Here is a 13,338-nt window from a genome sequence, read left to right on the forward strand (position 1 = left end):
AAGCCAAGAAGAGAAAATTCAGATACAAAAGAGCACCAATCAGGATCACACAAGACCTGGCAGCTTCCACACTAGAGGACTGCAAGACCTGGAACATGATATTCAGAAAGGCAAGAAAATTGGGTCTTCAACCAAGGATCACATATCCATCAAAACTGACTCTATACTTCCAGTGGAAAGTATGGGCATGCAACAAAATAGATTTCCAAGTATTTTTAAAAAAACTAACAGAACTAAGTGGAAAGTTTGATATCCAAACACAAAGATCAAGAGAAATATGAAAAGGTAAATACGAAAGAGAGTGAAAAGGGTAAAAGTGTTTTCTTATTCAAACTCTCTTCTTTAAGGGCTACAATTAGATCAAATTATGTATATATATGTATATATATACATATATATTAATATATGCAGAAAATAAATGTTATTTGTAACTCTCAAAAATTTTATTCAATGTTATAGTAATTAGAAAAATCAGCTTACTCTCAGTGAAATCAATTCTGAGAGGGAAGAGCATATAGATCCATTGGGGTCCTGAATTCTATCTTATCCTACAGGGAAAGTGAGAAGGTAAAACTGAGGGGGATAGGGGGCAGGGAGTACAAAAAGGGAGGGAATAGGAGGGGGAAGGGAACTTAACAGACTCTAAAATACAAGAAGGGGATAAAAAGGGAGGAGCCAGAAAGGGAAGCATATTAAGGGAGGGAATTAGGGGGATTGATTAAAAGTAAACAACTGGTTTAAAAGGATATAGGAAAAGAAGAAAGGACAGAACTAGGAGAGTATATCAAAATGCTGGGGAATACATAAGTGACAATCATAACTTTGATCAGTAATGGGATGAACTCACCCACAAAACAAAAACAAATAGGAGAGTGGATAAGAATCAAAAATCCTATCATATGTTGTCTACAAGAAACACACCTGAGGTGGGTAGATACTCACAAGGTTAGAATTAAAGGTTGGAGCAAAACCTATTGGGCCGCAACTGATAGAAAAAAAGGCAGGCATTGCAATCATGATATCTGACAAAGCCAAAGTAAAAATAAATCTAGTTAAAACACATATAGAAGGTAATTACATCTGGACAAAAGGGAGTATATACAATGAGGAAATATCAGTAATCAACATGTATGCACCAAATGGTACAGCATCCAAATTTCTAAAAGAGAAACTAGTGGAATTGAAGGAGGAAATAGATAGTAAAACTATACTAGTGGGAGACCTGAACCTACCACTATCAAATTTAGACAAATCAAATCAAAAAATAAGTAAGAAAGAGGTAAAAGATGTGAATGAAATCTTAGAAAAAATAGAGTTAATAAATATATGGACATGACCATATTAACAAACAAACTGACAAAAATCACATGATTATCTCAATACATGCAGAAAAAGCCTTTAATAAAATACAACACCCATTCCTGTTGAAAACAATAGAAAGTATAGGAATAGAAGGGCCTTTCCTAAAAATAATAAACAGTATATATCTAAAACTATAAGCAAACATCATCTGCAATGGGGATAAACTAGAAGCCTTTCCGATAAGATCAGGAGTAAAACAAGGATGCCCATTATCACCTCTATTATTTAACATTGTACTAGAAACACTAGCAGTAGCAATTAGAGAAGAAAAAGAAATTGAAGGTATTAAAATTGGCAATGAGGAGACCAAGCTATCACTCTTTGCAGATGATATGATGGTTTACTTAAGGAATCCTAGAGAATCAACCAAAAAGTTACTCGAAATAATCAACAATTTTAGCAAAGTTGCAGGATACAAAATGAACCCACATAAGCCATCAGCATTTCTATATATCTCCAACACATCTCAGCAGCAAGAATTAGAAAGCAAAATACCATTTAAAATCACCCTAGACAATATAAAATACTTAGAAATCTATCTGCCGAGACAAACACAGGAACTATATGAACACAACTACAAAACACTTTCCACACAGCTAAAACTAGATCTAAACAATTGGAAAAACATTGATTGCTCATGGGTGGGACGAGCTAACATAATAAAAATGACAATCCTACCCAAATTAATTTACTTATTTAGTGCCATACCCATTGAACTACCAAAAAACTTCTTTACTGAATTAGAAAAAACCATAACTAAGTTCATTTGGAAGAACAAAAGATCAAAGATATCCAGGGAAATCATGAAAAAAAATGCAAAGGAAGGAGGACTTACAGTCCCAGATCTCAAACATACTATAAAGGAGTGGTTATCAAAACAATTTGGTACTGGCTAAGAGACAGAAAGGAGGATCAGTGGAATAGACTTGGCGTAAATGACCTCAGCAAGACAATTTATGACAAACCCAAAGACCCCAGCTTTTGGGACAAAAATCCATTATTTGATAAAAACTGCTGGGAAAATTGGAAGACAGTGTGGGAGAGATTAGGTTTGGATCAACACCTCAAACCCTACACCAAGATAAATTCAGAATGGGTGAATAACTTGAACATAAAGAAGGAAACTATAAGTAAATTAGGTGAACACAGAATAGTATACATGTCAGACCTTTGGGAAGGGAAAGATTTTAAAACCAAGCAAGACTTAGAAAGAGTCACAAAATGTAAAATAAATTATTTTGACTACATCAAATTAAAAAGTTTTTTGTACAAACAAAATCAATGTAACTAAAATCAGAAGGGAATCAACAAATTGAGAAACAATCTTTATAAAAACCTCTGACGAAGGTTTAATTACTCAAATTTACAAAGCACTAAATCAATTGTACAAAAAATCAAGCCATTCTCCAATTGATAAATGGGCAAGGGACATGAACAGGTGTACAATCGAAGGTAATGGACTTCTCCATTAGTGGCAATGCAATGTCCCTGAACAATCAGTAGGGATCTAAAAAACACTATCCAGAAGCAGAAGATAAACTGTGGGAGTAAAAACACCAATGAAAAGCAACTGCTTGACTACAGGGGTGGAGGGGATGTGACTGAGGAGAGACTCTGAATGAACACTCTGATGCAAATACCAACAACATGGAAATGGGTTTGAATGAAGAACACATGTGATACCCAGTGGAATCGCGTGTGGGCTATGGGAGAGGTGGTGGGAGGGTGAGGAGGGAAGAAAAGTAAATTATCTTTGTTTCCAATGAATAATGTTTGGAAACGACCAAGTAAAAATTAAATAAATAAATAAATAAATATATATATGGACAAAAATAAATAGGGACAAAAAGGAATACACCTTCTTTTCATCAGCACATGGTACATTCACAAAGATTGACCATGTACTAGGTCATATATATATTGCAAACAAATACAGAAAAGGAGAAATAATAAAGGCAACCTTTTCAGACCATAAGGGAATAAAAATAATGATCATTAAGGGTATATGGAGAGCCAAATAAAAAATTAATTGGAAATTAAATAATATGATTCTCCAAAATTGATTAGTTAGAGAACAAATCATAGAAACAATGAATAATTTCATTGAAGAAAATGACATGATGAGACATCCTTTCAAAATCTATGGGATGAAACCAAAGCAGTACTTAGGAGAGAATTTGTATCCTTGAGATCATATATTAACAAATTAGGGAAGGCAGAGGTCAATGAATTGGACATGCAAATCAAAAACCTTGAAAGCAAACAAATTAAAAATCCCCAGAAGAAAACTAAATTAGAGATCCTTAAAATTAAGGGAGAAATTAATAAAATCAAAAGTGAAAGAACTATTGAACTAATAATAGAACTAGAAGCTGGTATTTTGAAAAAAAAACAAATAAAATAGACAAAGTACTGGTCAATCTAATGAAAAAAAAAGAATAGTAGAAAACCACATTAATAGTGTCATAGATGAAAAGGGAGACCTCACCTCTAATGAAGAGGAAATTAAGGCAATCATTAAGAACTATTTTGCAATAATGGCAATAAATATACCAACCTAGGTGATATGGATGAATATTTACAAAAATATAAATCACCTACATTGACAGAAAAAAGATATAGAAATCTTAAATAATCCCATATGAGAAAAAGAAATTGAACAAGCCATCAATGAACTCTCTAAGAACAAATCCCCAGGGCGTGATGGATTCACAAGTGAATTCTATCAAACATTCAAAGAACAAGTAATCCCAACACTATACAAACTATCTGACAGAATAAACAAAGAGGGAGCTCTACCAAATTCCTTTTATGACACAAATATGGTACTGATTCCAATGCCAGGAATGTCAAAAACAGAGAAAGAAAACTACAAACCAATCTCCCTAGTGAACATAGATGCAACAATCTTAAAGGATACAAAATAAACCCACATAAGTCATCAGCATTTCTATATATCTCCAATTCATCTCAGCAGCAAAAATTAGAGAGATAAATTCGATTTAAAATCACCCTAGACAATATAAAATACTTAGAAATCTATCCGCCAAGACAAAAACAGGAACTATATGAATATAACTTCAGAACACTTTCCACACAATTAAAACTAGATCTAAACAATTGGAAAAATATTAACTGCTTATGGGTAGGATGAGCTAACCTAATAAAAATTACCATCCTACCCAAACTTATTTACTTATTTAGTGCTATACCCATTGAACTACCAAAAACCTTTTTTTTTTACTGAATTAAAAAAAGCCATAACAAAGTTCATTTGGAGGAACAAAAGATAAAGGATATCCAGAGAAATAATGAAAAAAATGCAAAGGAGGGTGGCCCTGCAGTACCAGATCTCAAACTATACTATAAAGCAGTGGTCATCAAAACAATATAGTATTGGCTAAGAGACAGAATGGAGGATCAGTGAAATAGACTTGGGGAAAGTGACCTCAGCAAGACAGTTTATGACAAGCCCAAAGATTCTAATTTTGGGGACAAAAATCCACTATTTGATAAAAAATGCTGCGAAAATTTGAAGACAGTGTGGTAGAGATTAGGTTTGGATCAACACCTCACACCCTACACCAAGATAAACTCAGAATGGGTGAAAAAGTTGAACATGAAGAAGGAAACTATAAGTAAATTATGTGAACACAGAATAGTATATATGTCAGACCTTTGGGAAAGGAAAGATTTTAAAACCAAGCAAAATTTAGAAAAAGTAACAAAATGTAAAATAAATAATTTTGATTACATTAAATTAAAAGGGTTTTGTACAAACAAAACCAATGTAACCAAAATTAGAAGGGAAGTAACAAATTGAGAAACAATCTTTATAAAAACCTCTGACAAAGGTCTAATTACTCAAATTTATAAAGAGCTAAATCAATTGTACAAAAAAATTATGCCATTCCCCAACTGATAAATAGGCAAGGGACATGAATAGGCAATTTTCAGATAAAGAAATCAAAACTATTAATGAGTACATGAAAAAGTGTTCTAAATGTCTTATAATCAGAGAGATGCAAATCAAAACAACTCTGAGTTATCACCTCACATCTAGCAGATTGGCTAAGATGACAGCAATGGAAAGTAATGAATGCTGGAGGGGATGTGGCAAAGTCTGAACATTAATGCATTGCTGGTGGAGTTGTGAATTGATCCAACTATTCTGGAGGGCAACTTGGAATTATGAACAAAGGGTTCTAAAAGACTGTCTGCCCTTTGATTCAGCCATAGCACTGCTGGGTTTGTACCCCAAAGAGATAATTAGGAAAAATACTTATATAAGAATATTCATAGCTACGCTCTTTGTGGTGGCAAAAAAATTGGAAAATGAGGGCCTGCCCTTCAGTTGGGGAATAGCTGAACAAATTGTGGTATGTGTTAGTGATGGAAATTGTGCTCAAAGGAATAATAAAGTGGAGGAATTCCATGGGAACTGGAACAACCTCCAGGAATTGATGTAGAGTGAGAGGAGCAGAACCAGGAGAATATTGAACACAGAGAGTGATACACTGTGGTATAATCAAATGTAATGGACTTCTCCATTAGTGGCAATGCAGTGATCCTGAACAACTCAGAGGGATTTGCGAGAAAGAACACTATCCACATTCAGAGGAAAACTTTGGGAATAGAAAGAGAGAAGACAACTGCTTGGTTACATGGGTCAAGGGGGATATGATTGGGGATATAGACACTAAATGAGCATCCCAGTGCAAAAATCAACAGCATGGAAATAGGTTCTGATCAAGGACACATGTAATACCCAGTGGAATTGTGCGTCAGCAACAGGAATGGCAGGGGGAGGGAAGGGAGTAATAAAATAGGATTTTTTGTAACCAAGGAATAATGTTTGAAATTGACTAAATAAAATTTAATTTTTTTTAAATTCTGTCTATCTCATTTTCCTCATCTGTAAAAGAGTGATGATAATCTATGCCCTATCTAGCTCAAAAATTAATGTAGAAATCAAAAGGGATAATAGATTGATAAGCCTCTTGGAAAAAAATAACTACTAATACATGTAAGGGATTATTATTTAATATTAATGTTCCCTACTTGGGTCACTTGGTCTGCGATTTCGATCTCCCTCAAATATTAGTACTCTTCCACCCCAAGTTTCCACCCATGAATTACATTGTATTTCTTTATCCATGTCTATTTTCTATTCCCACCTCCTAATCCAGCAGAATAAAAAATCCTTGAGTGTAAAGACTATTATCTTTTCATCATGTAGCAGCGTCTTGCAAATAGCAGCCACTTAATAAAACCATGTTGAATGGATTTGAATTCTTTGTTACTTATAACTTCTTGCCACATAGTATGGTAACAGGAACACTGTAGCACATAAATATTAGGTTGAATGATGAATCGCATTCCTCTGCCTTCCTTCCCATGCTCCCTTCAACAACCCTGAAGGATAATAGTACTCCATCCCCATGCCATCACCCCATTAGAATGACCCTGATTTCCATATTTGTACATTGGATATCTCCTCCCCCCAGAGCCTGACTGTCAGGGCTTAGCCAAAGTGACAGACCAGCCAAACTAAGGTTGGGCACACATGGAGATTTATAAATGTACCTATGCAAATACACACCCTTTCTTTGTGGTTATACATTTAAAATGCAGTTTCTCTAAATAAAGTACTTTATTTTTTCCTCCTTTTTTTCCCCCAAAGCCCCAGGCACTGCCATGAGCATAGAAGAGATGCCCTAGCTATGTGCACAAGTGAAGGCTATGGTGCCAATGGCTATGCCTAGCTAGGAAAATGTTTCCACTCACTCATCAGGTTACCTTGGAATCCGTCTTTCTCAGAGATGCCCCTGCATCCACCAGGAGTTGGCAGACAGCCCGGTTCCTCTGGCAGGCAGCCTTATGCAATGCTGTCTCTCCCCTAAATCAAGACCAAAGAAGAAACTAGCAGTGAGGAACTTTAACCATGGAGGGAAAAACCACACCTTTCTCTACACAGTATGTTCTCAGCTAGCTCCTTCACTGTAAATGGTTAAATGACACTGGGAGAAGGGTGATAATCATTTTATTCAGTTGAGCCATAGATTCATAGATTAATGACTAGCTCAAACAACTACAGTATCAGACATTAGGTTCTCTCTTCTTTTTCATTTTTTCATAATGGCAGAACTCAACTGGGCCCCCTGGTTGAAAATTTAAAGATTTACTTTATCAACATTATTATTGTTATTATTCCTTTATTAATAACAAGTCACCAGGCTCTCTAGGGATGGAATGTGTTGTAGAAAAGCCACTGCAACTGAGTGTAAAGACATTAGATTGAAAGACTCTGGGTCAGATAAGTCTAGATCTTTTTAGCTTGGCTGCCTTCAATAAATCAACTGACTTCTCTGAATCTCTGAATTTTCATCTATAAAACGAGGATCATAGATCATAGCTTTCAAGCTGGAAGGGGCCTCAAGAGACATTTGATTTGACTTCATTTTACAGATGAGGGAACAGAGGCTTGAAGGGGAGAAAGGACTTGCCCATGGCTTCCCATGTTGTAAACATCAGATTTGTTCTGAAGTTTCAATGATATAATGCATGTGAAAGCATTTCAAAAGTGAGAAAGTATACTTTAAATGTGAAGTAGCTCTGGCTTAGTACAATGGAAACAACTTTGCTTCAAGAGTTAAAGGGCCAGAGTTCAAATCTCATCTCTAACATTTAGTGCCTGTTTGATCCTGGATATTTACCTTTTCTTCTCTGGGCTATTTTTTAATCTGTAAAATAAGGAATTTAGACTATTTGGCTTAAGTTCCTTCCAGCTCAAATTCTTCAGGAATGAACTATTATTACCCACATTTTGCAAATGAATCAACTGTGGCTCCCAAGGGTTCAATGGCTTTTCCAAAATTACACAATTAGTAAGTACAGGATTCAAACCCAGATACCCTTGATTCCAAAGTCAAAACCAATGCTATTTCTTACTATACCACATTATTATTCTATTAAAATATAGGTGTTGAAACATATCTCTGAGATTCTTTCCTGCTTTAAAAATTCTGTGATTCATTGATTCAATTATTGGGATGCTTGTGGTTTGTGCTGACAGACAGATGAGGTTTATAATAGAAAATCCAACTATGGGGCCCAGAGATTGCTGGGATGAAAATATTCCTTTGAGTCCCTCTTATCTTATTTTTATCCTTGAAAAATGCTTAGCTTAGGTCATCATTCTTTTTCATGCCTCTGCATAATTTCTCATTGTTGGCATCTACTTTGTCCCCAATTTCAGCTATAGAAACCACCAAAAATAATTTTTTATTCCTGTCAGGTATATAATGTTTGACTAGTTGAAATGGAAAGACCAAGATACCATGTGACAAATCAAGGTGCAAAGAAGATTAATATTTGAACCAGTCATGGCATGGGATTTCTGGCCTAATGAACTTTTCTCTATACTGTACTAACATTTTTGTATATTACTATATTATTGTACATATATACAGGGAAACTTGTATTTATCATAGGTGAAAAATGAAAAATTATACATCAATAGGTCTTGGAAGTGTGATTTTAAGGGAATTCTATCAACCAATAAACATTCCAACCCATTCATAACTTAGTACATAGGTCTTAGAGAATTGTCTGAGCCATAGAAAGGCCAAATGACTTGCTTGTGGTCACATTACTAATAAGTATCAGGGTGGGATTTAAATCCAGGTATCTAGATTTTAACTCTATATCCTTAAATCTTCTACACTATCTTCTCACAGCATAATGTAGAATTTGTATATGGAATTTAAAAAGGAGAGGTAGTAGACTTTTGGATGGTCTCCAAGTATTACTTTCAGACCCTTCAGACTGTGCTTCTTTCCATTCTTCCAACCATTTTCCAGAGAGAAACTCATAAACCATAGAATGCTGGATGAGTACTCACGTTTCACTGTCTGTCATATCCAGCAACTCAGAAGGACCTGTCAAAGAAATAAAGCATTTATGTAATGAGGAAGTAAGAAAAAAATTGGTAAGATCCAGGAAACATTATAGAAATGCCCAGTATAGAATTGCTTGGGAAATGAAATGAAAACCAAAGAGTGACAGAGGGGTAGGTTAGAAAGTCCAAATAGTCAAAACCTGTCCCCAACAAGAATTTACTGAATTCCTGCTATATTCCAAGCTCTGGTATAGATTCTGTGTGAAAGAAGTATAAATAAAATACAGTATCTTTCGGCTAATGTTCTTATTAGAGATAAAAAATAATACATATGAATTAGTTGAATTAGTTCAGTTATAAATAACTAGATTATAAGTGTAATAGAAATCCAAAGAAGGGAGGGAATCACTGTGACCTAGTAAGTTTGTATGGCAAGCTTTGAACACACCAGTAGCTAACTTGCCTAGAAAAATATAATATAGCATTATGGACTATTAGACCTGGAAGACCTCAGAGATCATTTAGCCCAAATCTCTCATTTACAGATGAATAAACTAAGGTGTAGAGAGACATAGAAAACATTGTAGGAGGAATTCTCCTCTGGAGAATGTGAGAAATTGCTAGGCTTCATAGCAAAGGGAATTCTTTCCAGTACTTGTCTTCCTTGAATGTGCAATATTTTATCATAGAAAGAACAATGCCAGCCCTATCTTTTCTAAAGAGGCTTCCTCTCAGTGATCATTTCTGTTCCATTTCTAGGGACATTGGAACAAAAGGAAATGAATTTGCTTTGCAGGGAGAAAAAAATGATAAGCATTCCCCAATAGATAATTCTGAAAGGATATGAACAAGCAATTCAGGGATGAAAGCGAACAACCATATGAAAAAAAAAAACTTTCAAATTATCAAAGATAAAAGTTAAGTATCTATGAGCTTCCATCACAAAGCCATAGATTGACAAAGATGTCAAAAACAGAAAATGTCAATTGCAGGAGAGTTGTGGGAGGTCAAGCATACACTGTGAATATAGTTGTGAATTGGTCTAACCTCACCAGACAATAATTTAGATATATGCCCACGTTCCCTGATTTGCTCCCTTCTTCTTCAGAAAGCTTTTCTTGAATTTCCCAGTTACTACAGCTTTCCCCTCAAGTTATATTTTATCCATAATTTATGTCATATACATAATTATTTACATGTTGTCTCCCCCGTTGTCATGTAAGCTCTTTGTAGGCAGGGACTATTTTTTGCCTTTCTTTGTATCCATTGACCTTAGAACAGTTGCTGGAATGTAGTAAATTTGAAAGGAATAAAATGAATATATATTTGACTGAATTATAATACTACAAAATATATACCTCACAGTCAGGGCAAAAGGCCATGTATGCAAAAATATTTATAACAGTGTTTTTGGATTATAGGAAAGAACTAGAAAAAAAAAAGGTGCTGATCAACCAGGGTACAACCAAATCCCTTTGGTATATTACTATAATGGAATATTATTGCACTATAAGAAAAGATAAATACCAGAGATTCTGAGAAAATTGGGAAGAAATGCATAGCTTAGTGCATACTAAAATGAGCAGGAGAACAAGCTACATGAGCATAATAATGTAAAGGGAAAAATTATTGACAGACATTAGGATTCAAGTTTTTTGTTGTTGTGCAGTCACGTCTGACTCTGTGGTACCATTTGCAGTTTTCTTGGCAAAGATACTGAAGTGGTTTGCCATTTCATTCTCCAGCTTATTTTACAAGTCACTCAATCTCCTTTAGCCTCAGTTTCTTCATTTGGAAAATTAGGATAATAATAAGTCTTACCTATATCTCAGGGTTGTTGTGAGTTTCAAATGAGATAACATTTGTAAATTGTTTTGCAAACCTTAAAGCACTACATATATGTGAACTATTATTACTATTAAGCTACTTGCCTAGGGTCACACAGCTAGTTCATATTTCAGGATGGATTTGAATGTAGGTCTTCCATACACTACAACTCTATTCAAGAGGACACTTAGTATCCCCATCCATTTTTTTAAACCCCTACCTTCTATCTTGGAATCAATACTGTGTATTGGTTCTAAGGAAGAAGAATGGTAAGGGCTAGGCAATGGGGGTCAAGTGACTTGCCCAGGGTCACACAACTGGGAAGTGCCTGAGGCAAGATTTGAACCTAGGACCTCCCATCTCTAGGCCTGGCTCTCAATCCATTGAGCTACCCAGCTGCTCCCCCCCCCCCGCCCCTTATCCATTCTTAAGCCAATTTAGTATACTCTAATATCTTCTTCCTTTGGATTTAATCCCATGAAAAGGATTGGTCTTGCAATGGTCCACAGTGTCATAATGAGTGGGACATGACAAAGTGACTGAAAATATCATTATAATAATAATAATATATAAAGAGGAAGAACACTAGGGAATGAAATAAGCAAATATATACAGGGGAGAAAGGATCAAGTATTCCTAGGAAACACTGAGGGAACAATCTCACTAGAACCCTTTTTTCATACAGGGGAATAATGAGTAAGAAAGCTGGGAAGGTAAATTGGAGACTGTGGATATGACATGCAAATATTTGCTTAACAAATATTTCATCAATGGGTAGCCACTGAAAGATTATTAATTTGAAAGCAATAAAGTTATATTTAGCCTTAAAAATCAGATGTATTTTATCAAAAATATTTGAAAAGGTAAGTCAACAAGATACCATAGCTATTCATTCAACAAATTTTATTAAGTATCTAACATGTTCAAAACACAAAACAATCAGCAGGCTATTTCAGTAGAATAGGCATAAAATGATAAGACCTTGATTTATGGATTGTGGGAGTAGAATTAAGGGATGAAAATGAGGAATTTTAGAAAGGAATGAAATAATTTAAATCATAAATTTAGGAACCTTAGAGATCATCTACCTCAGACATACATGGCCTATGGGCCACATGACACTCAATATGCTCCCAATTACTGAACAAACTAGATCAAAATGTAATTGGGAAATTTTTATGGAAATAAATAAAAACACAATGAAATAGAGGTAATATCACATTTTAAAATATGCAGCTGGCAGGGATCCTCATTAATGGATTGAGGTCTACTGTTTCAATTAGATTTTGACACTACTCACCTACTCTCTCTTGTTTTATAGATGAGAAAATTGTGGCCCAGAGCTGTTAGTGACCTGATTTTCCCACAGTCACACTAATTGGTAAATAGCAGATCTTGAATCCAGTTCTTCTGACTCTAAAACCAATTTGCTCTTCACTGCATTGTACTAGATTATAGAGGGCCTTGAAGAACAGGCTAAATAAAGATTTTCAAACAGTGTTTTATTCAGTCAATGAGAGCCAATGAAGATTTCTGTGCAGAGGAAAAATGTGATTTGACTACCACATTAAGAATGTTTCATGAGATGCTAGGAGATACCATAGCCAAGAGACAAGTTAGAAAACTGGGACTATAATAGTCCAGGTGAGAGGTTATAAGGACCTGAACTACAGTGAAGCCAATGTGAATAGAGAAGGTGCTGACACAACTTGAACCCTTTGAGCTAGATTTGACAGGGACTTCATCAAATAATAAGATTATCCCATATACAATAATGGCTCATTTTGGTAGTTGGCAGTAAATTGTGAGGAAAAGCCTGAGAGAAGGTTTACTCTTGCCCTCTCCAACCCCCAACCCTTTGCCCCTTTCCTCTCTACTATGCTTGAAGACTCTTGGTGCCTTAAATTAGGAGACCCTGAGAACTAGCCACTCCAGTTCTATTCATTGCTGACAGGGCAGCCTCAACATGACCCAGGAGCAGGAAGATTTCCAAAGCCCAACAGTCTTTTAAAGAGCCATTGACACCCTTTGCTAACCTCTGGAGCCATTCATCGCGAAAGGAAAGGCACAGAAACAAGAGATCCAATCTCTCCAGTAGTTCTGTTCCCATCATTACTGCTAATTACAAAAATATTTGAGCAACAGAAGCAGTGTCTTATTGAAGCTTTCCCCTTCATTCAGCTGTATCACTCTGGGCAATGGGGGTTACTTCAATAGATGAGATCCCCAAAGCCACACACACCAAGTTT

The 13,338-nt window shown here is 35.4% G+C and overlaps 1 protein-coding gene across 2 annotated transcripts in view; it reads right to left on the reverse strand.

The window, feature by feature from the left end:
- DGKI (diacylglycerol kinase iota) overlaps positions 1-13,338 on the reverse strand; it is a 623,490-nt gene that overhangs the window by 16,324 nt on the left and 593,828 nt on the right. For both annotated transcript variants that reach the window (XM_056799742.1, XM_003342025.4), the window contains 2 exons: positions 9,266-9,302; positions 7,162-7,261 (listed from right to left, as the gene is read on the reverse strand). In XM_056799742.1, coding sequence (XP_056655720.1) covers positions 7,162-7,261; positions 9,266-9,302 — 137 coding nt within the window. The remainder of the gene's footprint in view (positions 1-7,161; positions 7,262-9,265; positions 9,303-13,338) is intronic.

The sequence above is a fragment of the Monodelphis domestica genome, chromosome 5 (assembly GCF_027887165.1).
Source record: "Monodelphis domestica isolate mMonDom1 chromosome 5, mMonDom1.pri, whole genome shotgun sequence".
Classification (NCBI taxonomy): domain Eukaryota; kingdom Metazoa; phylum Chordata; class Mammalia; order Didelphimorphia; family Didelphidae; genus Monodelphis; species Monodelphis domestica.